This window comes from Balaenoptera ricei, chromosome 2, assembly GCF_028023285.1.
Source record: "Balaenoptera ricei isolate mBalRic1 chromosome 2, mBalRic1.hap2, whole genome shotgun sequence".
NCBI lineage: Eukaryota > Metazoa > Chordata > Mammalia > Artiodactyla > Balaenopteridae > Balaenoptera > Balaenoptera ricei.
In genome coordinates this window covers 29,352,288-29,378,219 of record NC_082640.1, presented here as the reverse complement: position 1 = coordinate 29,378,219, position 25,932 = coordinate 29,352,288, and the positions used below count along the sequence as shown (strand labels likewise).

The following is a 25,932-nucleotide window of genomic DNA, read 5'->3' as shown; positions in this document are numbered from 1 at the left end:
GTGAGATGGGCACCCCCTCGCCTCCCCTCTCCCAACCCTTTCATCCGCGGGAGCCACCTTCCTGCTCAACTTCCTCCCCGAGGTCCCTGACCTGGGACTGACCCAGCTCCACCTGCCTCAGCTCCGGGGACCGTCCTCTTTCCCAGGCTCCTGCTGGCGGGGTGTCCAGAGCCCTAAACCCTGGGGATCGCCAAGCCCAGCAGAGCAGGACACAGGACTGTTGAGAGGTGCCCTGAGCGGACCCGCAGGGAGGGGCCGTGGTGCTGGCGGCCAAGCCATCGGCAAGAAGCCAGGACCCCGCTTTCCCCCGTTAAACCACGAGGCCTGGGTTTCCTTACGGTGACAGCCCCCCACTTGGGAGGACACCAAGTGCTCCTCCGGGATTTACGTCCCAGCAAGGCCACCTGAGCAGGTGGATGAGTCTTGAAAATGTAAATACAGGGTAACTGGGGGAGAAAGGAGTATAAGCCAGGACCCTAAGTGCACGTATCTGAAAATCAAAAGCACGTCAAAGGTACAGCTTTACCCAGCTTCACATTTGCTCATTAATTAGTTCCGACCCTTCAGAATATTGCCGTACCTGCAGCCATGTGGGGTGGGGGGCGATCCGAGCTGATTAAATTCTCGGCTAACGGACAGGACTGTGGCCAGCAACTTTGCTCATGCTTCTTCCTTCCTCCTGTCCTTCCTCCCTCCCTCCCTCCCTCCCTCCTTCCCTTCCTTCCTTCCTTCCTTCTTTCCTCCCTCCCTCTCTCCTCTGTCACAGGCAGGCGTGACCAGCATGTACACCCTGACGCTCATGATTAGGGAGAATGTGGACTATTTTGTTGAATAAGATGACATGGTTTAAACACCCCAAAACAATCCCTGGCACAAAGACAAACAGTACATATTAGTGTCTTCTTTTTATTCTTTCACTAACAAACTTAGTGTTATGTTTCCACTGGGAAAAAAAAAGATTGTAGTTTAAGAGTTTGGGAAAAAAATGGGGTTAGTTTTATGGCCTCGAGATAAAGTAGTGTTGGGTTTTTTTCCCCCGTGAAATCTTTTGGGCAATTAAATGCTGGGTTATGTCTTGATGATCATACAAATGCAGAGCATTTGAGCAGCTTTGATGGGGGGGATCTGATCTCAAAAGAATGCAGGGCAAACTCTGTCTTCCTCCTTTCTTTATGTATTTCCTCACACGCACCTCCTTCCCGAGAAGGAGGAACTAAGGCATTCCATGGGGGAGTGGCCCAGGGTCAGGGCTCTGATCCATCGGCACCTGGTGATTTCTTCCAGACTAGACTACCGTTCATCTCTACACGAGTCGGGAGTGGGCTGGCTGGGCCTATTGTTCTTTTCCCCACTATTTTAAGGAGGGACATTTACCATAAACAAGTCAGCATGCGTGCTACGCGGGGTCAGTGGTAAATCTATCCTGCATTTTGTGGTTTAAACCTAACAGTTTAAACCCCAGATTTAAAATCAATTGTCCATCACACTCCTTATTGTGGGGGACGTCAGCCCCCATGGATCTTAATGCTTCTGAGCCTGTGTCCTGTGACTTCACGGAGATGCTGCGTCAACTTCACGTTTCTCGGCATCCACTTAGCAATCATTATGATTAATTCCTTGGAATCCAGATGATAATTTACCATCTTTCGTCAGAGCCAGGGCTTCTATTTAGGATTTCTGTCCAGTTCATTTGCTGCTGCTTATCTCCCTGTGCCCTACCGGGCATAAATAAAAGAGCCCGCTTTTAATTTTATGATGAAAGTAATTGCCAGTCACTCAGGGAGAAGATGGAAAGAAAGAGTTTTGGAATATGGGGAATAAAGTCCCTGAATCTTGTTTCTGCGAGGGCTCTGTGAAGATGGGCTTTCCCGAGTGCTCCTGGTGAACTGAAAGAAGTTTCACCTGTATTTAAACTGTCAGGATTTATCGAGTGCAAGTGGGAAAACAGTGTTTAAGTGCCAGTTCTTCTCAAGCCAGAGCCCGGCATGGACCCTGCAAATGAGATTCTCCACCTCCCGTGCTCACCTGAGCAAAACGCACGCAGCAAACACCTACAACTCACGACTCAGAAAAGTTTGCTAATGTTCCACTGCTGAGTTAATCTTTACGATTAACTTTACGATTTTCCCCCATAAGACAGGCCTGACCACTCTGCCCAGAGCATCTGGCGTTCTGGATGGGGTTGTTCTGGGCTGTGTTCTCTCCCGCCCGACTTCAAGGAAGGTTGTCTTCTTCAGGGCACTTATAAATCTCAGATGTTTGTGTATGTTTAAAGCTGCACATTAACTTAAATGGGAAAGAGTGTACAAACCATAGCTTCTGCATATGTTTTGCAGGCCAGGCTAGCAAAAGACAGGTTTAAATGTAAACTTCTAAAAATATACACTAGGAAACTCTTTTCTTCTGACTGTTTAATAACCTTAGAAATAAACAATTACATGGACAGATCGTCAGTATCACGCCCGGAGCAGCGTCCAGAGGCAACCTGGGCAGGAAGGACGGGAATCTGCAGCCGCATTTTAGCGCCGCCCCCCCAACATGTGAGGGTCACCGGCCTCTTGGTCTTGGTGGTTGTACGTCTTAGAATCGACAATAAAGATTCCCACCTTTCCCACTTCTCGGGGTCGGAGCAATCAACTGATTCGTGTATGTGAAAATGTTATCAAAATTATAAATTTCATATCAAATAAGAATCATTATTAACAGCCCCTCAAGAATCGCTTCCTCGTGGAAATGCCGGGAGCAGTCAGAGCCATTGCTTGACAACGGGCTCAATAATGTGGTCCAGGTTTGGGTTCGAGAGGGTCATTTGCTTCTCCTCCCTTTCCAGCCCCCATGGGAAGGAAAGGGTTCCAGAGGGAGCAGATCTGTGACTCTGGCGCGATGGAGGAGTGTGGTTTGACTTCCACAGTCTGCTGTAGAAGAAGCCCTGGGGGTGCAGAAGAGTGAAATGCAGAGGGTGGAAAGGGGCCCTGAGTTCCAGCACAGACCAGCTGCCGCAGGGGCTACTCGTGTCCCAGAGAAATCGTGATGCTCCAAGTCAGGGCCAAGGGCAGGCGAGAGCCTGCATCCCAGACAGGACTCATCAAGTTACATTTTAATTAAGTGGCTGCCCCACTGGGCCAACCTCCCAAGAACACAGAGTAAAAGGTAGATTAACAACAAGGAAGGAAGGTAAAAGCCTGGGGATTAACTCAGAATATTAAAAATCTGACAAAAATGTGAAAGAAGGAAGGAATTTAACAAATAAATGATATAAGGAAAAACTGCACAAATAAACAGCTTAAATATGTCACGGAAGGACTTCCCTGGTGGCACAGTGGTTAAGACTCTGTGCTCCCAATGCAGGGGGCCCGGGTTCAATCTCTGGTCAGGGAACTAGAACCCACATGACACAACTAAGAGTTCGCATGCCACAACTAGGGAGCCGGCGAGCCACAACTAAGGAGCAGACCTGCCACAACTCAGGCCCGGCGCAACCAAAAAGGAAAAAATGTCAGGGAAGGTGACTGGCTGACATCCACACAGTCTTATAAAATTATGTAGCATTCAAGTAAAAAAGACCCTTCCCTTCCGTGGGCAGCGGTGGGGCAACCACTGCAACTAAATGTGTCAGACAGGATGTTTCTAGTCAGAGATACTAGATAAGAGATCATAGAAAGAACCCTTGAAAATACTGAGGGCAAGTCAGCTTGAGCTCAGCATCTCCCAGCAAACACTTCCAGGAGCAAGAGAACCAAGTCAAGACACTTAGGGAGACGTGGACATTCAGTTTCTCTCCTGCGCATTTTAAAGGTGTTTCTAGAGACAGAAAGAGGACGGCGTGGATGCTGGGGATGGTGGTCCAGGCGGGAGGTGCGGGGTCCCCTTGGCCGGCTGGGCAGAGGCTCCAGCAGTGGGGGAAGCTGGTCTGCGCCGCGGGTGAGAAGGCTTGGAGGTCACGTGACCTCCCAAAGCCATTTAAGAAAGTCCAGCTGCTGAACCTGCCTTCAGTGTGACGTGGTTTGAGCTGGTGGTGGGGGCAGGGAGGACAGATGTGACCCCATGGGAGGACGTGCTCTTTCTGCAGAGACGTTCCCGCCACTGAGAACTGCGTGCTTCCAGGAAACAACCTGGCTCTGCTGTGCGATTTACAGTGTCCTGAGCGGTGGACGCTGCTCAGTGGTTTCACCTCTTGGACTCACGGCACAGGGGAAACAGAGAAGACAGTTATGGTACAGAACAGGGTATAAATGTCATTGGTGATGACAGTATAGAAATACGTTCATCGTGCAGAGAAGTCGGCTAGGAAAGATGAGGGTGACTGACGGCCGCCATCCCTAACTTACAGAACAGGAAGTGAAGATGCACCATCCAAACTCGGCAGGGTGAGTATACACTCAAAACAAAGGTTTAAGTGTATACTATAGATACAATAATGAAAAATAAAAAAGTATCTAATTTTAATAGTGCGAATCGATATTTAGAATAGAAAATCTAGAAATAGAACCAGTATAGTATTCAGAGTCACAAGAACAAAAATTAAAAATGATTAAAATGTCTGCTCCTGACTTTGCTTGGGGCCAAGGGTAGGGTGGAGATATGGCTTTTTATTCGTAAGTTCTCTTCTGTTTGAGTTTTTACCAATGGCTGCAGTATTTTCATAATGTAAAAACTGTTCTGTTCATAAGTATGTATTTTTGCTATCATATTTCTCAGAACAGCTACAAAATGGTCTTAGCCTCATTCATGAAAAGGACCTTACATGAGCTACTTGATGTGGATGAATTGGCTTCCCACCTAAAAATGAAGGGGGCAACGAATCATGTTTTACTTCAAGATAGGTTTAATTTTATAACATTGTGATATATATTATAAAAAGTAGAATAAGACACATCACCCCCTCTTAGAGTTTCTTAGGCATTTGCTTGACTAACTGAACAAGAATTAAGATTAAATTGCCCATCAATTTTAAGTAAGTGAATATTTGAAAATATTTCTATTAGTAATTTTGCACAATCCTCCCTAATCTCTTTTTAATCAACATGTTTATTAAATCTTCTCTTTATAACAGGAAAGTAAATTTCAGCAATTTATCCTTCCATGTTCATAAATTACTAATTACTATAAGTTTACCTTTTAAAGTCTCACTTCCACGTAATACATTTAGTTCCTTTAGATAAATTGCCTGCACGTAAAACAGTGTATTACTGGCCACTTTTAAGTATTGTTTCCCCACCAGTCTTTGTAAAACATCACTGCTTTCCAAGGGAAGTCTGAGAGTAGCTTTCCAGATTTTCTGGAATTGAATTTCCCAGAAAAATGGAAAGATGTTGGACAATCACAGCTATAGAGCTGGGAAATATTGAAAAACTACTCACTAATCCTACTGACGTATGCGTTTGGGGTTGGAGTACATTGCACAACAAAGAAGAAATGTTGGTTGGTGCCTTTGCCCCCTCCCTCCCACCATCCTTCCTTCTCTCCTTCCCATTCATCACTCAGCCCAAGCTAATTTAAACTACGTTATCCTGGAATCCTTGCAGAGAAATGCATGTGACACTCCAAATCTTAAAATTTGCCAAAGTTTGTGGCTGTGATCCTCCAGCCCTGCACGTAACTTCTTTTCACATCGGATCTAAACTCTAAGAGTCAGGAAGGCAGCGCTGGATCTGTTTTGTTCTCTGCTGTTTGCCCAGAAGCCAGGAGGGCCTGCGGCCGCGGCAGATGCCCAGTCGTAATCTACGGAGGACACGGACCTGGCACGTCTCTCTAAGTGCTGTATGTACACGAGCACACTTAACCTTCCAACGACCCCCAGGTAGGTTTGACCATCACCCCCTTTTAAAGGTGAGGAACTGAGTCCCAAAGAGGCCGGCTGGCCCGCTCACAGCGCTAGTCACAGGAGTTGCTGGGTTCAACCCTGGGTGCCACCCCACTGCGTCCTGGATACCATGTCCCCAGAGGGGGCCGTGTCTGTCCTCTGCACCCATTACGCGTGCAGAGTGGAGCCCGCATCCGGTTAGTGGCTACCGTGGCTGTGTGGATGGAGCGCCGCCTCCAGCAGCCGTGGTCTGGACTGAGGGGGCTCTTAGCCCTCAATTTGGGACATTTCTTATTCTACAAAGGGGCAGGTGTTACCGAACGCGAGTGGATTGGGCGGGATGCCTGCCACCAAATTCAACAGTATCATTGATGGAACAGAATTGCCTTTGACTTAGAACATTATAGAGTAATTTTTACATTTCAAAGTTTTTCATGTACTTTATCCTAGGCACCAAGTTACACTGTGAGGAGGCATTTTTGTTTCCATTTTACTAAGATGCCCAAAGTGGAAAGGTTAAGTCATATGTCCTGACCCCAGTGGCCTTGCACTTGACACTGCAGGAGCCCCCGGGTGTCCAGAATGAGGGGAAAAAAGGGCCAGTCATCTGGCTGTTAGTCGACTTCTAACATCCATAGTTTTGGACATCAGGTAGATGGTCTTTTTCAAGTCTTAGACTTGGTCTACACTGGCAGAGAAAGTGTGTGTCTTTGAAACCTAACTAGCCCAAAAGTCAATTATTTTTTTTCAATAATCATTCCCTGGTAGGTCATTACCAGTTCGCCCCAAACTTTGGAACTAGTTACAGTTGAATTCAAATAACCAGCTAGCTAGTTATTATTAGCAGGTTAGTAGTGAGGTGTTTTCACCAAAAGTGACAGCTTAAAATTAAGCATCACTTTCTCCCAACCTGGCTTGTAAGAGCGGCCACGACCTTGATGGTTGGATGGACTGTTTCCTGCCCGTTCTGTCATCCTGAGAAGGGGACTCCATCAGTGAGCAGTTAGGGGTGGGGGCAGGAAGGAGTGCGTTCAGTCCTCTATGTGTGTGGAGGTGGCTTTGGGGCGGCTGGTCATCTACTTTGTCACTGAGTCTCGGTCCTATCTCTGCTTTTCTTTCCGTGTCTTCGTGGGGAAGAGAGTCCTGGTTCCCAAGCTCAAGCCCACGCTAGGCTACACTCCTTCCTGGTGGGTGAGGTGCCCGAGGGGAAAGCAAGAGGCATTACCTTGGGTCATGACGATCCCGGCCAGCGCCTTGTGGCGGGCGTGCGCTGATGCCAGGCCCATGGCCAGCTCGTGGAACTTCTGCGTGACCAGCTGGGATACCGTGTCAGCGAATTCCTGCAAGACACAAGCAGCAAGCCTCTGTGACGGCTGCGCCGCTGCCATGTCCTCCCTCCTCCAAGCTGAGACCCCATGGGCGTCTGAGGTCCCCCTGCCCTGCGGCGCCCTGCCACCCAGGCACCGTGACCCCCCCAGGCCTCGGGACATCAAATCTGCGGCCTCAATTCTGAGACTCAGCCCCCGGCATGGCCCCTGGGCACAAGCGCCTGAGCCTATGCAGAACCTTCAGGTGGGGGGACCGTCCCCTACATCCCTCCCCGCCTTGCAGAGGCTTCCTGCGGGGGGTTTGCACACACACATCGAGCAATCGGTTCCCACTTTCTTCTCCGTGTCACAGAACCAATTCTAAACTCCCCCCATGTCCAGGGACCACTCCCCACAGCTCCTCCACAACCTGCTCCTCTCAAGTTTCTGCACACGTGCATGTGTACAAACACACACACACATACACACATGTGCATGCACATGATACACACGTGCACATACACACAGAGAGACCCATGCACATGGCACACATACCCATGCACACCTGTGTGTACATGCATACAAATATGCACACATACAGACATCACAGCCACACATGGGCACACACATGCCACACACACACACACACACAAAAAGATACATGGGATGTGTGCACGCACACAAACACCAAGATGATGTAATCCCGGTTGTTGAGTTTTCTGAAATGACCCGTGTTTCTACAACAGCAGCACATGTGAGACTTGCAGGCCCGTGTTCCCCAGAGAGCGAGGCTGTCGACTCCCGCCTTCCTCCTGGTCCCACGGCTGAAGCACCTGCAGTGGCCTCATCACCGCTTTTCAGTCGACTTTCACAGGCTTGGAGTCAGAGACCCCGGTGTGCATCCACGTGGGCCCGGTATCACATCCTCTGACCTCACACGGGGGTTGGGGGGGCGGGGGGCAGGGGCCCCATCCAGGTGGAGGATCGGGCCGCTTCTGCCGGTGTGAGCATGGGACCCATCCCCCCCACCCACCGTTCCCCCTGGCAGGGTGGTCCAGCATCCATGGGCCGCGCCGCGGGGCGCCTCCATCTTTCACTCTGGAATCGGGTGCTGGCGCCTTCGTGTCGCCTCCCGTCCCCAGGAGTCGAGGGCGGAGCTGATGCCCTTTCCTCCTCCAGTAACTTTCCAGGCGCTTCCCCCGCACCTTCAATGGTCCTTTCCCTTCTTTTTAAAATGAACTTTCTGGACGTGCAGGAGGTGATGAGACCAACATGACAGAGGAGACATCTCATCCCTCTGCGTCCATTGCACGGGGCCCTGTGGGGCCTCAGAACAGGACGCCCCAAATCACTGAACAATGACATAAACTACACAAAAATCGGTTTCATGCGGAAACCCAGAGGCCAGTGTGCTTCACTCAGGGACGCAGAGCAGACCCGGTGCTGGCACCACCTTCTCGCTGTCCCCGCTTCAGCCTGCAGGGGGGTGCAGGCTCACCCTTCTCACCACTGAAGCCACGTCTCTGCCAGGATGTGGCGGGGATGGCAGGGGTGGGTGTCAACCCAGCAGCCTTGACTCAGACCCGCCTCTCGAAGCCCCACTCCCTGCTTCTGGGGAAGTGGCTCTCTCTCCTGCGGAGGTTCAGCGGGACCAGCCCGTCTACAGGGGGTCGGGGCTGAGCACTGGTAGTGAGGAGACGTGTTACCAGGCGGCTTCATCCTGGGTGCCTGGCGCCCTGGTGGAGCCATTCCAGGAAAAGTTGAAGCAGAACAAATCAGAGCTTGTTCCTGACTCTCGCGGTTACATGGATGAAGGGTCCCTCCCCTCCCTCCGCCTGGCGAGGCGGGTGGGGCAGCGGACGGAGGTGGGTTGGGTTGTCCAGTCTCTCCAGGGGTGATGAGGACCTCTGCTAGTGGACATGACCTCGGACCTAGCAAACCTCCCGTGAAAGGGCTGCACCCCCAAGGGGTGCCCGGGGTTGGGGGGCTGCCCCACCGGCCGGTCAGGCCCCTGGCCTGTCCCAGCAGGCCTGACCCTGGGGTTGGGCTCCTGGCCTGCATCTAGTCCATTGTGCCCCGTCTCTTAAAACCGTCCTCGGCTGAGGACACTGCTTTCCATCACCACAGCCCTCGGCGCGGAGCTGGTCCTAGAACCCCGAGCAGCGTCTGTTTGGGGCTTTGTCTGTATCTTGTGCTTCCCCAGCAGCTCCATGTTTTTAATGACGGAGCCCCAACTCCACGCACGTTCGAGGTAGGGGTGTGGCTTGTACGCATCTCACACTTTCTTCGTCCTGCCGTGGATGTGTGGTCCCGCGTGTGTCAGTGATGACGCACATCTCGGATGGATGACTGTCTGCACCCACGACCTTTTCAGGGATGGCAGAACACACACACTGGCTGGTGGGAGGGTAGACATTTCAGGAAAAAATTAGTGATGTTTCTTCACCCGTCATTCTGGTATTTTCTGACTCTAACATGCTGTCTCAGTCGGCTGAGCTGCCACCACCAGCGCCACTGGCCCCGCGCCCTCGAGGGCTTCCCTGGTGCCCCACCCAGGCCCAGGTTAAGGGGACCATGGCTGGGTGCCAGAGCTGCCCACCTCCACCTCTGAACCACCCATGCTCCATCAAGACCTTTTTTTTAAAACATCTCCTCCCCTTTAATCCTTTTTTCTTTATCCTTTTTTTTAGGGGTCTTGACATTTATGTTAAGCATGTTTCTCAGTTAATATTTTATAAAGGTGAATTGAAAAAGAAAAAAGCAAAGATTTCTTTAACTTTTCTTACTTTGGGTGAAGGACAATCATTAAGATGTAGAGAGGTATTTAGCTGGTTAAAATTTATCCCTGGTATTTAACCAGTATTACTTCCTAGGACTGCTTTGAAAAGTCTTGATTACAGTTTTGTCAGGGGGAATTTTACGGAATGTTTATATATTGAACTATGACCCTTAGCTTTTCTGGGTTTAAAAGTCAAAGGAAGAGAATCACGAATAACCATCTCCATTGGAAAAAGAGCATCTCCTCTATTACAGGGACCCGAGTTGTCTCTTTACAGACCTTCTGGAGTCTTTGGGAAATGAACGGTTTTTGGTTTTGGAAAAGGCTGGAGAAACGCAGTCTGCGAGCTTTTCTGCTCTGAGGCTCCCTTTCCCCCCACAAAGCCCGCCCCTCCCCTGCCTCTCCCCGGCACCCCATCTGCTGCACCACAGCTATTTTCAGTGATTGGCTTTAATTAAATCACATACATGATTACAGCTGTATGTAGTTCTTCATAGTTGGATTTGTGTATGTAAGTGACGTTGTCATTGATTACGTGGGGTGTTAGAAGCCAGGTAGAAACTTGGAATTCACGTAGGGAGACGCAAACTTACCGTCTAATTTAACAGTAGGAATTTTTTATGTTTTAATCACTTGGGATTTAATATATGCAGTCAACTCTGGTTACTGCGAACCCAACTAATCAGACCCTGAGATAATTTGATTTTTCCCCACCTGGCACTTGGTTTATGATAGAAGCAGCTAAATGCTCAAAAGCAAGCTTGCATCGAGAATTATTTTTATAAATTCAAATTCCAGGACAGGTCTGTGGGCTGTGTGGAGTTCCTTCAGTCTCCTAGGGTGGAGACGTGCGTCCCAACTACCAGCAAACTACTTAAAGCATATTTTTTGAGCCCCGGGCCGAGCGGTCCTGCATCACTGCTTTCTGGTCTAGTCTGTCCTGGGTGGGAGAGGAGGGATCCTACAGAGATCCCACGTCTGGCTTAGGTTCGCCCTTGGGCACAAGCACAGTGAGAGTCGTGGTGGTGAAGCCCCCCACTGGAAACCTCAGGGTGGGTGGTCCGCCCATCAGGACAGTGAACAGGGGAGGGTCCGGGTGGGGCCTGGGTGGGGCAGGAGAGGCTGGACCTGGGGACAGTTGAGAAGCCAGCTTTGTTATATCGAAAGCCCTATGCAGAGAGTCTCTAAAGATGCACTCCAAAAGTCCCGAATAATGAGCTGAAGTGTCATTTGCAACATAAATTCTTTGTTAAATATGAAAAAGAGAGACATCCAGTTGTACTCATTACTGCTGGTGATTTAGCGATTTAGAAAATGCCTCTGAAGGTCCCCTGGTAGCAGGAGAGCATTATTGTGTCTTCCACAAGTTGGTCATGGCCTCCCCGAGCACTTAAGTGGCGGGGAAGTGTGATCCCCTGAAGGCCCCTCCCTCTGGAGGCCTCAGGACCCCACCCCAGCTTTTCTCAGGGCAGGAACAGATGGGGTGGATGGGACTGGGGGCCGTAGAATCTGCAGTGCTGCCCCAAGTCCCTGCAGGGGCCCTATGAGACTTGGTCTGAAATCGGTCAATGCTGTTCATGCAGAAATTGGCACAGGCTGGACATTTGGACCAGAAATGATCAGAGGAGACCGAATCTGGCTTCTGGTTAAATCACGGTGATAATCAGGTGCTTCTGCTTCCAAAGGTTAAGTGGGGAAGTTGGCTCCGCGTTTAATGAGCTGCGTGTTACTGTACTTAACAAAAACAGGAACGCGAGGCTACCTAGGCTTCTGCGTGTTGTGGTCTGCACGCTGCCTGTCGGCCCAATTACCACGGCAAATTAACAGCATTATTTAAATAGGAAAACAAACTTTAAATAGGAACACCAAAAGACTCAAACTCTACTCATTTCCAACACTAATATTTTGAAAGGCTTAAGTAAATAAAATGTGTTCAGATTTGCAGTAGCAGTCCTCAGGGTAAAATTGACATTCAGCCAAAGTGGTGAGGATATTAAAATCGATAGATTATGAGGGAGAGAGCCGTCAGTAAATATTTTCCTGTTGAAATCCCGTCTTTGGGTTTATACTGCTGAAATATCAGAAAGGTTAGATTTGCATATGGACGGGGCCAGGCGGGACCTGGGACACCCCGTACCCTTCCTGTCCGCCTTGTCTGCAGCACACGACGGTGGGCGGGCGCCCTGGAGGTGGGCGTGCCAGGGGCCTAGGGAGTGGGGCCATGTGCCCCCGCTGTTGGGACTCATTCTCCATAAAGCACGGCCAACTTGTGCTCCTTCTTGGCCGTCCACGCGGCCAGAACCGGGAAGGCAGGAGAAACGCTGGCAGGATGGTCGTCCGGCCACCGGACAGCGGTCCACAGCTCAGAGGGATCCCAGTGCATGGGAGAGGATCTTCCCCAGCCTCCATCTCAATACTCCTTCGTGTGTCCGGGGAAAAGCCCACCTCCAGGTCTTGGTAATGACTCCTGTTTGTTGACAATGGCAATAAAGCCTCAATCAATTTCAAAGTCAGGGACTGGTGAACACGTGTCCCACTAAATAACTCAGGTTACCTGACTAGTCAATTATTCTATATCTCAAATTACTGAGAGGCCAATAACAAATTTGAAGGAAGGCATGAAAGATGGAAGCCCTTTATCCCCGCTTCCGTGGCATCGTGGGAAAAGCTCTGAACTTGGCATCAGAGGACAGGCTTGCGTTCCTCCACACCCTCTCCGAATTGTTCGACCACCACAGGGCAGTTAAGATCTCTGAGCCCTCGGTCTCCTTTCTGTAAAAGAGGCACTGTAAGAATTACCTGTAAAGTCCACGATCCTGAATCTCAGCGGGGAGACCCAGGCCTGCAGCATCCGCCTAGAACACTTCTGGATGACGTTTTCTTTCCAATGTCGCCAGAAGCAGTTGCTCCATGGGCACCAGGGGCTGTGTGGAAGCGGAAGTACACGGAGGCTGGAGGACCCCTCTTCAGAGTTGGCTCCCGCCTGTTGTGGGCAACAGGGAGGTAACTGCACGACACTGCCCCTCAGTGTCCTGTGGCTGTTCCCAGCTCGGGTGTTTCAGTGGGATGGCCCCGAGGCTAGGAGGTACCGCATCCTGGCAGACAGTGTTTTCCAAAGATGGCTGCGCCCTTGTCTCCCACGCTGCTGGCTCTTCTCACCAGTGATCTCCACCTGCCACCTGCCTCCTGTCCCGTAGGCAGTGCGTCCTCTCCTCGGAGACGTCTCACCCGCAGAGTGAGAGGGACGGTGGCCCGTGAACGCCCGCATCTGTGTCTGGGTCCTGGATGTGACCTCTCGGGACGCAGCTGGGCGTAGCCCCATGGAGAGGCCACGGGTGAGCTTCCCTGGGAGGGTCCTTGGCCTGCAGTGACCCACGGAGCACAGCCCAAATGACAGCGCAAGAGCAAGACGCACGATGATGTGGTTTTGAGCTGTTGGGTTTGGTGTGGTTTGTGACACAACGACAGCGCCTAAAGCAGATGTGGCGAAGGTGCTGCTAGACCGTGATGGGCAGTTTGGCAGAGGGCTTGGATCGGGCCACTCCTGGCGTTGCTACCTAACAGCAGCCTGACTTTGCGAACATTATTTGGCCTGGACGTTCTCACCTCTCCAACAGGAATAGCGCCTGGGCCATGGGATTTTTATGGGGTGAAACGAGAGCCCAGAAGTAGATGCTGAAAATAGTACCTGGTACTGAAAACTCAATGTCGAATCCGCCAGCATTAAGTGTTTTGTTATTATCGTCCAAACTGTGCGGACACAGTGCTTCCGGGAGACGGTACAGAGATACCTCTCCGCACTTCTCTGCACCACTGTCTGCTCAGCACGAAGCTGTTTAAAGGACACGTTTGATGCCATCAGGCAGTGTTGAGCAGTGTCTGTTGAGGCAACCGTTCCCGAAACACTTCTCGCGTGCCGAGTGGCTTCCCTGGGCCATCCCTCCCTGCCCGCCTGGACAACCCTGAGCCCTCAGTGCACCATCTGCCGGGCACGCTTTCAAAGAACCCGGATCACAGGTGAACAACGAGGAACTGGGAAAGCTGCGTGTTGACTTAATCTAAACCCCTGGGCATGGATGCTGTGTGTACTTTGGATCCAAGTCCAATCTTAAGGAGAAATCACATACACGTCAATGGTTCACGCAGTCATTTTTTAGTGAAATCACGACAATTTTGGGTGAGGAGTTGCTCACCAGTTAAATTATTTGCTTGACCTTTTATCAGCTTTAAATTTGTTATTATTGTTTAATCTGGAAGACAGTCTCTTTAGTGACAATGCATCTGAACATTAATGTTTGGAGTCAGGTTGACCCGCACTGCAGGCTACCTGGCTTGTCCACTCATTTTTCTGACTTCAGTCCACCCTGATTTCATCCTCGGGCCACAGTGTTCTGTGGTTGGTCACCGATGAGCATCATGCTCATGAGCCTGACACCCGAGGACCAGAGCCCCGTCTCTGTCATCCTGGCAATGGCAATGTCTCTCCCCCCCAACATACACCCCAGTCAAAGTGTGCGTTTGCCTCTGGGGCCTCTGGAGCACCCCCCCCTCAAGGTAAGCTGGAAAAAGATTGGGAAGGGGTCTGTTGGAGCTGTTGCCATGGAAACCTCACTGTATCTAGAAAAGCCGGGGGAGAGGCCGAGTGGAGGCTGTTTCTCAAGCATTTCTATTCTTATTTCGTCTCTGAACCTGTCCCCTAGGGAAAAGAAACAATCAAAATTTATTGAGCAAGACAGTAGTGAAATCCAGAGACTAATCAGACAGGGTCCTCTGTATAGAGAGGCCCGTGACATGACGTCTGTCCGGGGCTGGGAGCCCGCCAGGTGCTGAGTGCCTGGGGCAGCCTGTCCCCTTAATCCAAGGGTCCCCAGCCCCCAGGCCGCGGACCGGTACTGGTCCTCGGCCTGTTAGGAGCCGGGCCACATAGCAGGAGGTGAGTGGCAGGCGAGCCAGCGAAGCTTCATCTGCCGCCCCCCATCGCTCCCCATCGCTCACATTACTGCCTGAACCATCCCCCTGCACCCCATCTGTGGAAAAATTGTCTTCCACGAAACCGGTCCCTGGTGCCAAAAAGTCTGGGGACCACTGCCTTAATCCACATCATCGTCCCGGAGGTGGTCACTGTTGCTACCCTGTTCACAGACCAACAAGCTGAGGTGGAAGAAGTAGACTTCCCTGCAAATCTGGTTGGACCCCCCGCAGGTGGGAACCACTGTCCTGCCTGCAGAGGGCTGCTGGGGGGGGGGGTGGTGAAACGCTGCCCCTTACACCAGTCTGGGTTTCCTGACTGCCTCAAGTCATGAAGTGACCTCGGTTATTGGAGACGGAGGACTTCCTGGAGGAGGCAGGAGGCCCTTCCCAGTAGGAGAGATGCTCAGGGGCGTCTGTGGGTCCACAGGGCCTGTCGCGGATGCTCTGAATTAGACTTCCGGGCAGCACAGCCGGAACGCAGATGCTTCTAACACACAGCACATTTGACAACATGTGACAAAGATGCTGTCCCTGAACAAATTGCGCAGGGTCCCTGAGCTGGTTTCAGCCACCACGGCCCACCACCCCGTCCCTCTCTGCTTGGTCCAGTTTTAGTGGGGGTCCTGCTGGGTCGGCTTAGCCTGACTCCTCTGACCTGCTGTTCCCTCCTAGTGGTTTTCCGTCTGCTGCCCCACCCGGCCCTGGGCTGCAGCCCCACCGGCCACGCCGTGATCTGAGCTGGGCTCCATGCCTCCCTGCAAGGCCATCGCAGGGGTCTTTACCTGCCGCCACTGTCCTCCCCATGAATAAAGTCTTCCTGTTGGTGCTTTAACAGTGACACTGAATATTTCTTTCCTTAACATTGTCTAAAAACTGGCGAGGATCAGAAATAACAATGGGGGAGGGTGGGGAGGGGCAGGAAGCCAGATGTGGGTGGGGACGGTGGAGCTGGGACAGGCCAGGAGATGGTGACAGGCAGGCCAGTCGCTCTGCCCGCACCTCCTGGGGCCAGAAAACCGGACAGACGGACACCTCCGTTCAAGAGTGCTGAGCTGAATGTGTGTGGTGGGACTTTAGCCCTTGCTGTCATCCCTGGTCTGCGGTCCCCACGCGGCCCCTACACAGCCGGCCGGCCTCCCCTTGCAGGGCTCCAGGCTGGGCCCCCTTCTCTCTCTGTCCCTTGGTCTACACAGGCCTCACGCCACCCGGGGCTACTGTGAGAGTCCCACCCAATTCAGCCCTCAGAGGAAGCCTCCTGCCCTCCCTCCTGCCTCTGGACACGCAGAAACCCGCCGAATGAATCTTGGAGCAGAACAGCGAGGTTCCCTCCGATCTTGTCTCCCTGCCCCCGGCGGGGGGGCGGTGTCTAAGCTACGGGTTTCTTGGTGAAACGGAGAATCCTTTGTCTGTGGACAAGAGGTCCCTCAATACCTATGATGGATTCACAAAGACGGGTAGGGAGCTGGTCACACTCGTAAACTCCAATTTTATCAACATGAAGGCATTTAAAATCTTGTACTGTTGGCATTTAAAAATTCTACGTGATTAGTTACATTAAAGAAACAGGGGAGGGACTAAGACTCCGCGCTCCCGATGCAGGGGGCCCGGGGTCGATCCCTGGTCAGGGAATAGATCCCACATGCGGCAACTAAAGATCCCGCATGCCTCAAAAAAGATCCCTCATGCCGCAACTAAGACCCGGCGCAGCCAAATAAATAAATAAATAGATAGATAGATAGATAGATATTTTAAAAATAAAGGAAACAGGGGAAATGAAGAAAAGAGGTTTTTTGGATACGTTTTTTTTCCCGTAAGATGTTACGGAAAATACCGAATGAACCTTTTTGGCCAACCCAATACTGTTGCGGAAAACGGGACTCGTGAAACAGCCCCAGGGCCAGCAGGCCGCCAAGTGTAGACTGTGGGTGAATTTGCCGGCTATCGGCTGTCGTCAGGCTCTCAGGCTGCTCCCTCAGAGAGTGAGTGCAGGGCCAGAGGGCTCAGGGTCGCTGGGTCACTGGGAGCAGTGCAGGTGGGAAGGAGGGGAACCCAGCAGCTACTGCTGACCTGAGGGGGTCCCCTCCCTTGCGAACCAGGTGCCAGAGGGACCAGCACCTCAGGGAAGAGGTGACCCCGGCTGGGAGAGGTAAACCGACTTCCCACAGGTGACCCAGCGGTGGGAACCAGCAGTGGCAGGGTTAGGATTCACATCCAGATGTTTGAATTGTAGCTCCAATATTTGGGCTCCTGACTACAATGTCAAAAGTGACTTCCAAGGGCTTTTCCATAATCGAGGATTTCAAAAAAGCCCAAGATAAAGATCCCATATTCATTAACTTGAAAAATTGAGAATTGAAGTTTGTGTGCACAGATACCTGTGTATCTACACATTGATTAAGTAAATTTGTAGCTATTCACAATTACCCAAATTGTTAGATACCCACAAGTTTGTTTAAACATATTAATAGCAGTTACTGCTTTAACAATTAATTTCAAGTTGGAATACAATAAAAATGTAGATAATGAACTAAAACTGCATTGGAAATGTGATATGTCTTTTTTGTTGAACTGGTGCTTTCTGATGTACTCAGGGAGATATTTTGCATCTGGGTTTAATTAGAATCTTTAAATTCTCATTAGCGCACTAACACGAAGATGCTCACAGATGAGGGCCTCTGTTTGGGGTTGATTCATGGCTGTTTGAGTTCATCTGGATTTAAAAAGATGCAAACAAGAAGAATCATTTCAGCACATCAAGAGAGAAAGACTCTCAATAGGTAACGTAGTTGTTCCTCAAAGGAAGTAATATTTACTTTCTTAGCTTTTGTTAAATTCAAGAACAGTTGTTTAGCTGTTGCCTGAATAATAAGGGATGCTAACACCTGTTTTGCAAAATTATCAGTGACGTCAATGTCATACCTCAAATGCCATAAAGGACGAACTCTCAGCTCCCTTTGTCTCATGACTTTGGCCCCAATCTGCTTTCTTTACCCTGAAAAGAGTTTCCACAGAGGTGAAATAAAGTAGGTTAAAATTGCTAAATAGTTCCAAACAGTGCATCTGCAGCGCTGACTAAAGCTGCGGCCAGGCCACTGCTGTGCGTTTCTTCAAGCTCATGGAGACCTGAGACCAGAGATCCGCCACCGCTCATTTCCTGTACGTGACAAATGGGAGAGAGATGCTCGGAAGGTGCCTATTCTCTAAGCTGAACTTCCACAGTCAAGAAAGTCATTGCCCCCATGCCTTGGACTCAGCACCGCTGTGCACACACCTGGGACCTGGACCTGGTGCTTCTCGCTACTGGAACCAGTGCCACACCAATGGTCACCACACATGCCACCCAACTGGCACGCTGTGCCACCAGCAAATGAAGGTCTTTTCCCGTTGAAGCCAGTCCTTAAAGTCTGGAAGGGGTGAATGTTCAAATGCATAGATACCAATGCAAGGCTACAAGGAACATGAAAATCATGGAAACATGATACCACTGAAGTACATTTCCAGTAAACAACCCTAAAGCATTGGCGATCTATGAATTTCCTGACAAAGAATTCAAAACAATTGTTTTTAAAGAAGCTCAGTGATAGACAACTCAACAAAATCAGGAAAGCAATTTATGAACAAAATGAGGAGCTTAACAAAGAGACAGAAATCATAAAATAAAACCAAACAAATTCTGGAGCTGAAGAATACAATGACTGTGATGGAAAAAAAAATACAATAGAGAGCTTTGCCAGCAGACTTCATTGAGCAGAAGGAAGGATCTGTGAAATCAAAGACAAGTCACTTGAAATTATCCGGGCAGAGGAGAAAAATAAAGAATAAAGAAGAGTGGGATTTATGGGACACTGTTAAAGGAACGATGGATGCATTATGGGAGTCCGGAAGAAGCAGAGAAAGAAAAAGAGGCAGAAAGCTTATTTAAGTAAATAATGATAAAAAAGCTTCCTAAATCTGGGGAAGGAAATCGTCACACAGACTCAAGAAGCAAAGGATCTCAAGTAGGTTAAGCACGAAGAGGTCTACATCAGGACACACTGTAATTATATTGTAGAAGTCAAAGACAGAGACTTTTGAAAGCAGCCAGGGAAAAGTGACTCATCACATGTATGGGAACACCTATAAGGTTACCAGTGGATTTCTCAGCAGAAAGCTTGCAAGCCAGCAGAGATATATTCAAAGTACTGAAAGAAAGAAAAAGGCCAATCTTTAAAAATGAAGGTGAGAGAATGTCTTTCCCAGGCAAACAAAAACTGAGGGAGTGCATTGCCTCTAGGCCTGCTTTGCAAAAATGCTTAGGAGTTATTCATACACGCACACACACACGCATGCACACACACACACACTGGAATACTGTTCAACCTTTAAAAAGGAGGAGATCCTGCCATTTGTGACAACGTGGATGAACCTGGAGGGCACTATGCTGAGTGAGATAAGCAGACACAGAAAGACAAACTCGGCCGGATCTCACTTACATGTGGAATGTACAATAGAAGCGGCAGGTGACGTTGCAAACTTGTTTAGAACAAACATGACATGGAGATGGCTCCTTTGGGTGGGTGTATTCTGGGGGAAGCACAAGATAACACTTTGGAGTGAATGGTAGACAGGTTCTTATTAGATTTACGTGGGGAGGTGAAAGGGGTTGAGGGGGAGCAGCCTAGATGACCAAGGAGCTGGGCTGTTTTGGGGACGAGAAGCCGAGCTGTTCAGGCAGAGCCTCCCAAGCCCTAGCCTGGATGGCACAGTTTCCCACGGCTGGTGCTGGGGTCTGCCCACCTCCAGGGAAAGCACTTGTGAGCTGTCTAGAATCTATTCGGTGGTTCTGCTGCGTCCTTTTCTGTTACCGATGCGGACTCTGAGTCCACAGGGGCGTTTGCTGTCGTCCACCCTGACTTCCCCTGGGACCGGCTCAGCCCCACTCAGCGGCCGTGGGTCCCAGGCGCTATACTGACTTTAACTTTGTCTGCATCAGGGGTGTCCAGTCGGTCTAGGTGTGGGGGACTGTGGAGGTGACCCGCCCTGTGCAGTTGCTTTAAGGCTATCAGCTCGTCTGCCTCGGGACAAGCCTCTGGGTCGGTGGGTGTCCACCAGGCGCCTTGCTGCCGTTCTTTCCCCAGGGAGGCGTGAGACAGAGCCGGCAGGACGCTTGCTCGGGCCAAAGGCACCTGGACTCTGAAAGGAATCGGACTTACAACCCCACTGAGGGCCTCTTATGTGCAGTGAAAGGGGAGTTTGTCTTCACGTCCCCGGCTTCCTCACGCGGGATGAATGTCCCTCAGAATCGGGAGGAAGGATAAAGTGCCCTTGTTGTAGATGAGGTCCGGGCCCTCCAGGCTTCCTCTGAGCAGAGCAGACGTCCGGTAGCTGCTCTGGGGACAAAGGGCCCAGGGTCCCCAGAGGCCTGGCGGGCGTCTCAGGAGGGTGGCTGAGCTGTCAGGGTCTCAGGGTGGGGGCCAGGGGAGAGACTGCATGACGATCAGTGTCTGCCTTGGTCTGGCCTGGCCGCCGAGCTGCCTGGCCACCAGGCAGGTGTCCAGGCCCCGCAGGGCATCCGGCTGCACCTGCGGTTGGCCTTCCTGACACTTAGCCACTTAGCCCGGCCTTTGCCTTGCTCCCCTGGGCACAGACCGGCCTCCCCAGGGCCCCCGGGGTCAGGAGCTGCTCCGATGGTGGCTTCCGACCTTTTCCACCTGCACCTTCCTGTTGGGCGCCACTTGGGCCCCAAGTGGATCCTTGCTTAGGGACGATCAGCTGACATGTGGAGGCCCTGAGTAAGGGTCACGTCCCTCACTGGGATGCAGAGCTGCCAAGAGGGGACGCCGGCCCAGCTGCAGGAAAGGCTCACGTGGGGCGAGGAGGGCCGGGTGACCACGTGCTGGACCAGCACCCCACCCTTCTCCGCAGGAAGCAGCACCCGCAGCAGCAAGTCAGTCCCACATCGTCCTGGCCGGATGTGACGTGTCCTTCCTCTCCTGTCACCACCCCCTCGGCTTTGGTGCCCTGCAGGGTCCTGGGTCCTGTCCACAGGCCTCCTTGTTGGGGCCACCATCCTCGGGACACTTTGCTGGGTCGGGGCGCTGAGCCCAGAGCACGGGGTCCGAGCTGCGCCCCGAACCTTGGCCACACTCCGCTCTCCTGTCCACACCCGCTGCCCGTCCTGAGATTCCTAACCTGTCCCAGAGGGAATTTCAACTAAACTAAGAGAACCTTGAGCACCAGGGCCCGCACTTTTAGTTCCCACACAGCCTGGGAACAGAGCAGACAAATGTCAAAGAAAGATGTTTAGAAAGAAATGGAAAACATTACATAAGTTACTTTTTCAACAACCATCACTTTACCGTGAAGCCTATTTATCCCCCTGATTAGACAAAGTGCTTTGCTCTGAGGCCGGGCTGTGGTCCTTCTCTGTGAAGACATCTGAAATCATAACATACTTCGAAACCCAGCAGTTCTCTCTCTTTTTCCTGATACGATGAAGTGGGTGTTTGTTGGTGCTGCGTTGCGCCAGGCGTGGAAGAAGCCTCTGCTCGTCTTGAATGGGTGGTGGCAAAGCCTCATGGGACTGGCGGCTGCACTGCAGAGTGAAACGCGGTCACTCCCCCCGGACATTGTGCACCTGGGGGGAGGCAGCCCAGGTCCTCTGCCTGAGGTCTCGGCCACAGCTACCCCGGGCTGTGAACCCACTCACAGCAAGTCTGCTACCCGAGGGCCCAGATAAAGGACTGAGAGACCGAGGTGTGCACCAGGGCCATAGCCTATTCTCCAAGATAAGGGTCCTTGTTAAGAGGATGATTCTGACACGAGGACCCATCCTGGATTTTCTTCAATAACTTGTGGGGAGAAAAAAACCCAAAGCCTTTTGGGAGCAGGTATGTTGCTAAGAAACCAATATTCTTTGAAAATTTGAACCTTTTTAGAAAAGTCTGTGTCACATCCAGAGAGAGAGACAGAGACAGAGACAGAGACAGAGAATGAGAGAGAGATTTCAAAGCTGCCTTACTTTTCGAGGGGTTGGTTTTGTTCTCTTCCCCTCTGTCTTTCTTCTTGTGCACATTTAAAGAACTGTTAATAGGTTTTGGAGAGCAATCTTGCCTTTGTTGTGAACATCTCGGATTTCCCCTTTGCATTTTAAGGGCGCTCCTTGGGAAGGCTTGGAAATGCCAGACAGACTATTATGCCAATGGAGGTCTGTCCAGTTTCTGATAAAACCAGAACTAATTTATTTTTTGTTTATCCTCCACTGCATTTGACAAAGCTTCCTCTGGAGATGTGTATCTTCATTCTCCAGTTCCTTTGATTTGTCATCTTTTTGTGCTTTGTTTTGCAACTGACAAGGGAAAAAAATCTGACACCAACCTTGGAAGATGGTAATGCATTCAAGATTTTGTTTTCCTCTCAGATCTGATAAAAATCTTGCCTAAAACCATGTCCAACCTTTTCAGCAGGAAGTCCAGATGGCTTTGCAGCCTGGATAACAGACTGCATTCACTGACGCTTTGCAGAGTGTCAGCAGGGCAATGTCTTTCTTGAAACATAAATGCAAAACAAAAGACAGCATCTGTGCTCCAGGCAGGGCTGGGGGCAGAGGGGCTGGGGGCAGAAGGGCTGGCGGTTGTCTGGGAAGGGAAGAGCAAACAAAGGACAGATCTTAGACCTTCTCAGAAGACAGTCTCCTGCGAAGGAGAACTCCATCAGATGGGACGGGGAGTGAGGGGGGAGACGGCTGAAGTCAGCTGCAGATGGCCCCAAAAATGGATGATTTGAGATGAGGATGAGCTGAACTTCCCTCCCACTGCAGGTGAGTCGTCGCTGATAGGATCAGCTGAGTGTGTCTGCCGCGTCCCTGCACCCGTGTTCCTGCAGTGTCTGCTGCGGGAGATCTCATTTCCGACGTCCACTGGAGGCTGCCGTGCTGACATTTATCATCAGCATGAGTGTGGGGCTGGAGGCCCAGGAAGAACTGAGATGGCCCAGGCGCTGCAGGAGGGCCGGCTTCCCCATTTCCCACTCGTTAGCAGAGCCAGTGACGCTTCCTTCTTGTCCTCTGCTGGCCACAGCTGGCAGATTATGGGTGGATGACATCGTTTGCAAACTTAGCTGATGAGACCTTTGGCTCTGGAGAGATGCGCTGTAGGGTTGACTTCTATTTTGCAGCTGGAGAAACAGCCCCAAAGAAGGCGGCCAACTCCTAAGTGACTTTCCCTTGATGCCAGGCCCAGGGGTGCCTTTTCCTACAGTATCTCCAGCAGCCTTCCTCCTTTACACTAATGTCTCGCTACCCCATCCAGCAGCGATACCATGGAGTAAAGCTTCCTTGCCTTCTTCTTTTCTCACTCCCAATTTCAAAGCTTTGTGAAGGCTCCGATGGCATCCAGCCAGCCCATTTCCTGCCCTCTGTCGGGTGTTTCCTCTACCACAGCCAACCCTAATTAGCTCCACCCGATCGACCGATGTGTGTGCACCCTGGTGTTAAGCGGTGGGTCTCCTCCTCGTCTGTATATTATGTTCTCCTGGGGAGATTTGAAAACATTCCAGGGCAAGGCCCCAGCCTGCACGACTATAACGGGTGAGGGCGGGACGGGCGGCCCGTAATGTAATACGGAATGTAAATAGCTCACGTTCGCTTCTAGTGTAAGCACTTTGAATGTCTTCATTGTGTGTGTCCACCTCCTTTCAGCTGTTTACACCTCACTGTCCCAGGAAGGCCAGCACAACGTCTTCCTGTTTGGGGTCACATCTTAACATGTAGGACGCAGCCCGGACACAGGGACGCCTGCCATGCTGACTGGCTGATTGCTGGGGGCCGGAGGCATGGATATGATCCAGGAGGGAGAAAAGTCAGAAGAATGAAAAACCAAGAAATGACCTTCAAGCATGTTACAAAGTCTTGAAAAGCCTATGAGGCAGTTTGGAGCAGGAAGCTAGGTGGGGATTGCGTGTCATTTGGACACCAGTCAAGGACGTTGAAATGAATTGGTTTGTACTTTTTGGCCCCTTAAAACAACTTAGGAAACGCTAAGATAAGGTTCTGTAATTTCATTAGAAGAAAGCGGGGACAGTGTGAGAGATCACAATGCAAATAGGAGACAGAAGAGGACCATGAACAGGGTGGACGCACTGGGCTGGGTTGTCAGGATGCTGGGTGCCTTTGCTTCTACACCTGCTAAGTACTTTGACGGAGCTGGTTCTGTCTCTAGAATTCTGGTTTATTCAGAGATCAGAAAGTATGTGAAGGGGCTCGTTAAGAATTTTTGATTTTTAGAGTTACCTGACTCTAAAATGTGGAACAGTGATAAATGGCTTCTTTTGTTATTTCAAAATATTCTTCAGAGGAATAATCTCTAGTGTCACCTAATATGGGAGAATTATAGCTTCTTTAAAACTTGGTTAATTCACAGACTTTAGTAGCAACACTGGCTTTATGTGTGGTGTATCAGTAAGTGCTCTCTGTGTAACAAAACATCCCCAAACTCAGTGGCTTAATCAATGAGCATTTATGGTTCACTCCAGTGACCGATGGAGGCTGGGCTCTGGGGGCCTGGCTTCCGCGAGCTCTGGGGTCATGTCTGCTCCACACATGTCTTATCCTCCTTGGTGAGCAGCTGTCTGAGACGTGTTCTCATCACAGGGATGGCGGATGGGCAAGAGTCTAGTCCAGCTGCTCAAACCAATTCAGGTCTCTGCTCATCAGGTCCCCAGAATCCCACTGACCTCATCAAGATACACGTATGAGACCTACATCAGTGGGCTGAGAAAGCATTCTCCTTCCATGGAGGAGGGAGGAGAAAGTCAGTCCTCACTGACTTATAACCTGATCTGTCTCTACAGGCTTAGCTACTGCGGAGTGTGGAATAACATAAGGCCCTGGCAAGTTGAGCTAAACATTTCCACCCATGGCTGGCTCTCTTCTGGGACAGATATTCATTAATTTAGACTTCTTGCAACACCGTTACCAGAGGAAAGATTCAAAAGGGTTCTGGCTACTGGTATCTCCTTAGTCTTTGTATATTTGGTGCCTTTCCAAACAGCCACCCAAATGGGACACCAACTGGGTGGGGAAGGGTTGAATGACAGGTCTAGTGAAGGAGGTCCTCTCGTGGCCTTTTGGGGTACAGAGGGTCAGACCCGTGGTCAGATGGCGGGAGGGAGGTCAAGGCAGCTATCCAAGTTTGCCTGGGATTTTCTGCTTTTAGCGTCTTTCCGTTCACGACATATCTGATGATGTTGAAACTCTCTGGGTTACGTGGCTGGGTGGAGAGCAGGGCACCTGACCACCTCTGTTTCAAGCTGAGAAGCAGAACTGGAGGAAATCATGGTGCCCGGATGGTTGGCTCCACTTGAATGGGACAGGTCCCCAGTGCTGATCCAGAACCACCTTAGCTGTCCTTTGGGTCTAACTTTTCAAGTCACCTGGGGTCTTCGGCCTCAGTTTTGTTTTGTCTAAGTGAAATCACAATCAGACGGGCTTTTCTGACTTTGACTAAATTCTGGGTAATGACTCTTTGGGATTTTTTAGGATGCCTGTTCCTCGCTAATCTCCCCAATGGGGTAGGTGATGGCTTTTCTCATTCTCATGACCCCGCCGCCTCCTTCATGGAGAAGCACTCTTATGAAGCATATGTTTCTAACTCCCCTTATTTTACATCAAAACTGCCTCTTTACCCTGCCCCCCGCCCCCCACTGTCAGAAAATCACTCGTCTCCTCATCTCCTGTCCTCTGATTCCATCCTCTCCCATCTCCCCCACATGTAAATGATGCCCATCTTTCCTGACTTCAGTCTCTCTGGCATTTTGTCTGTTTGTGTATCTTTTGTGGTCATTTCTTGTTTTCCTCCGGCACAAAATACTTATCTAAACAAACTGTATAGTGAATAGTGTCCCTCCCCACCTTGGACTTGGAGCACAGCTGATGCATTACCATTTTCCACCCCCGGAGGAGCTGCAGTCAAGGACTGAGGCCCCGAGTTGGCCGGCTCGCTCCTGCATCTGCAATCCTCTCCCAGGCACCTCCGTCCAGCCTCCTTGCTGGGGGCCCTGGCCTGGGCGCCCTTCTCCACTCTGACTCGGGACAT

The 25,932-nt window shown here is 50.8% G+C and overlaps 1 protein-coding gene across 1 annotated transcript in view; it reads right to left on the bottom strand.

The window, feature by feature from the left end:
* The window catches only part of ADARB2 (adenosine deaminase RNA specific B2 (inactive)), a 369,735-nt gene that overhangs the window by 25,819 nt on the left and 317,984 nt on the right, over positions 1-25,932 (bottom strand). The window contains exon 4 of the mRNA XM_059915331.1: positions 7,029-7,143. Coding sequence (XP_059771314.1) covers positions 7,029-7,143 — 115 coding nt within the window. The remainder of the gene's footprint in view (positions 1-7,028; positions 7,144-25,932) is intronic.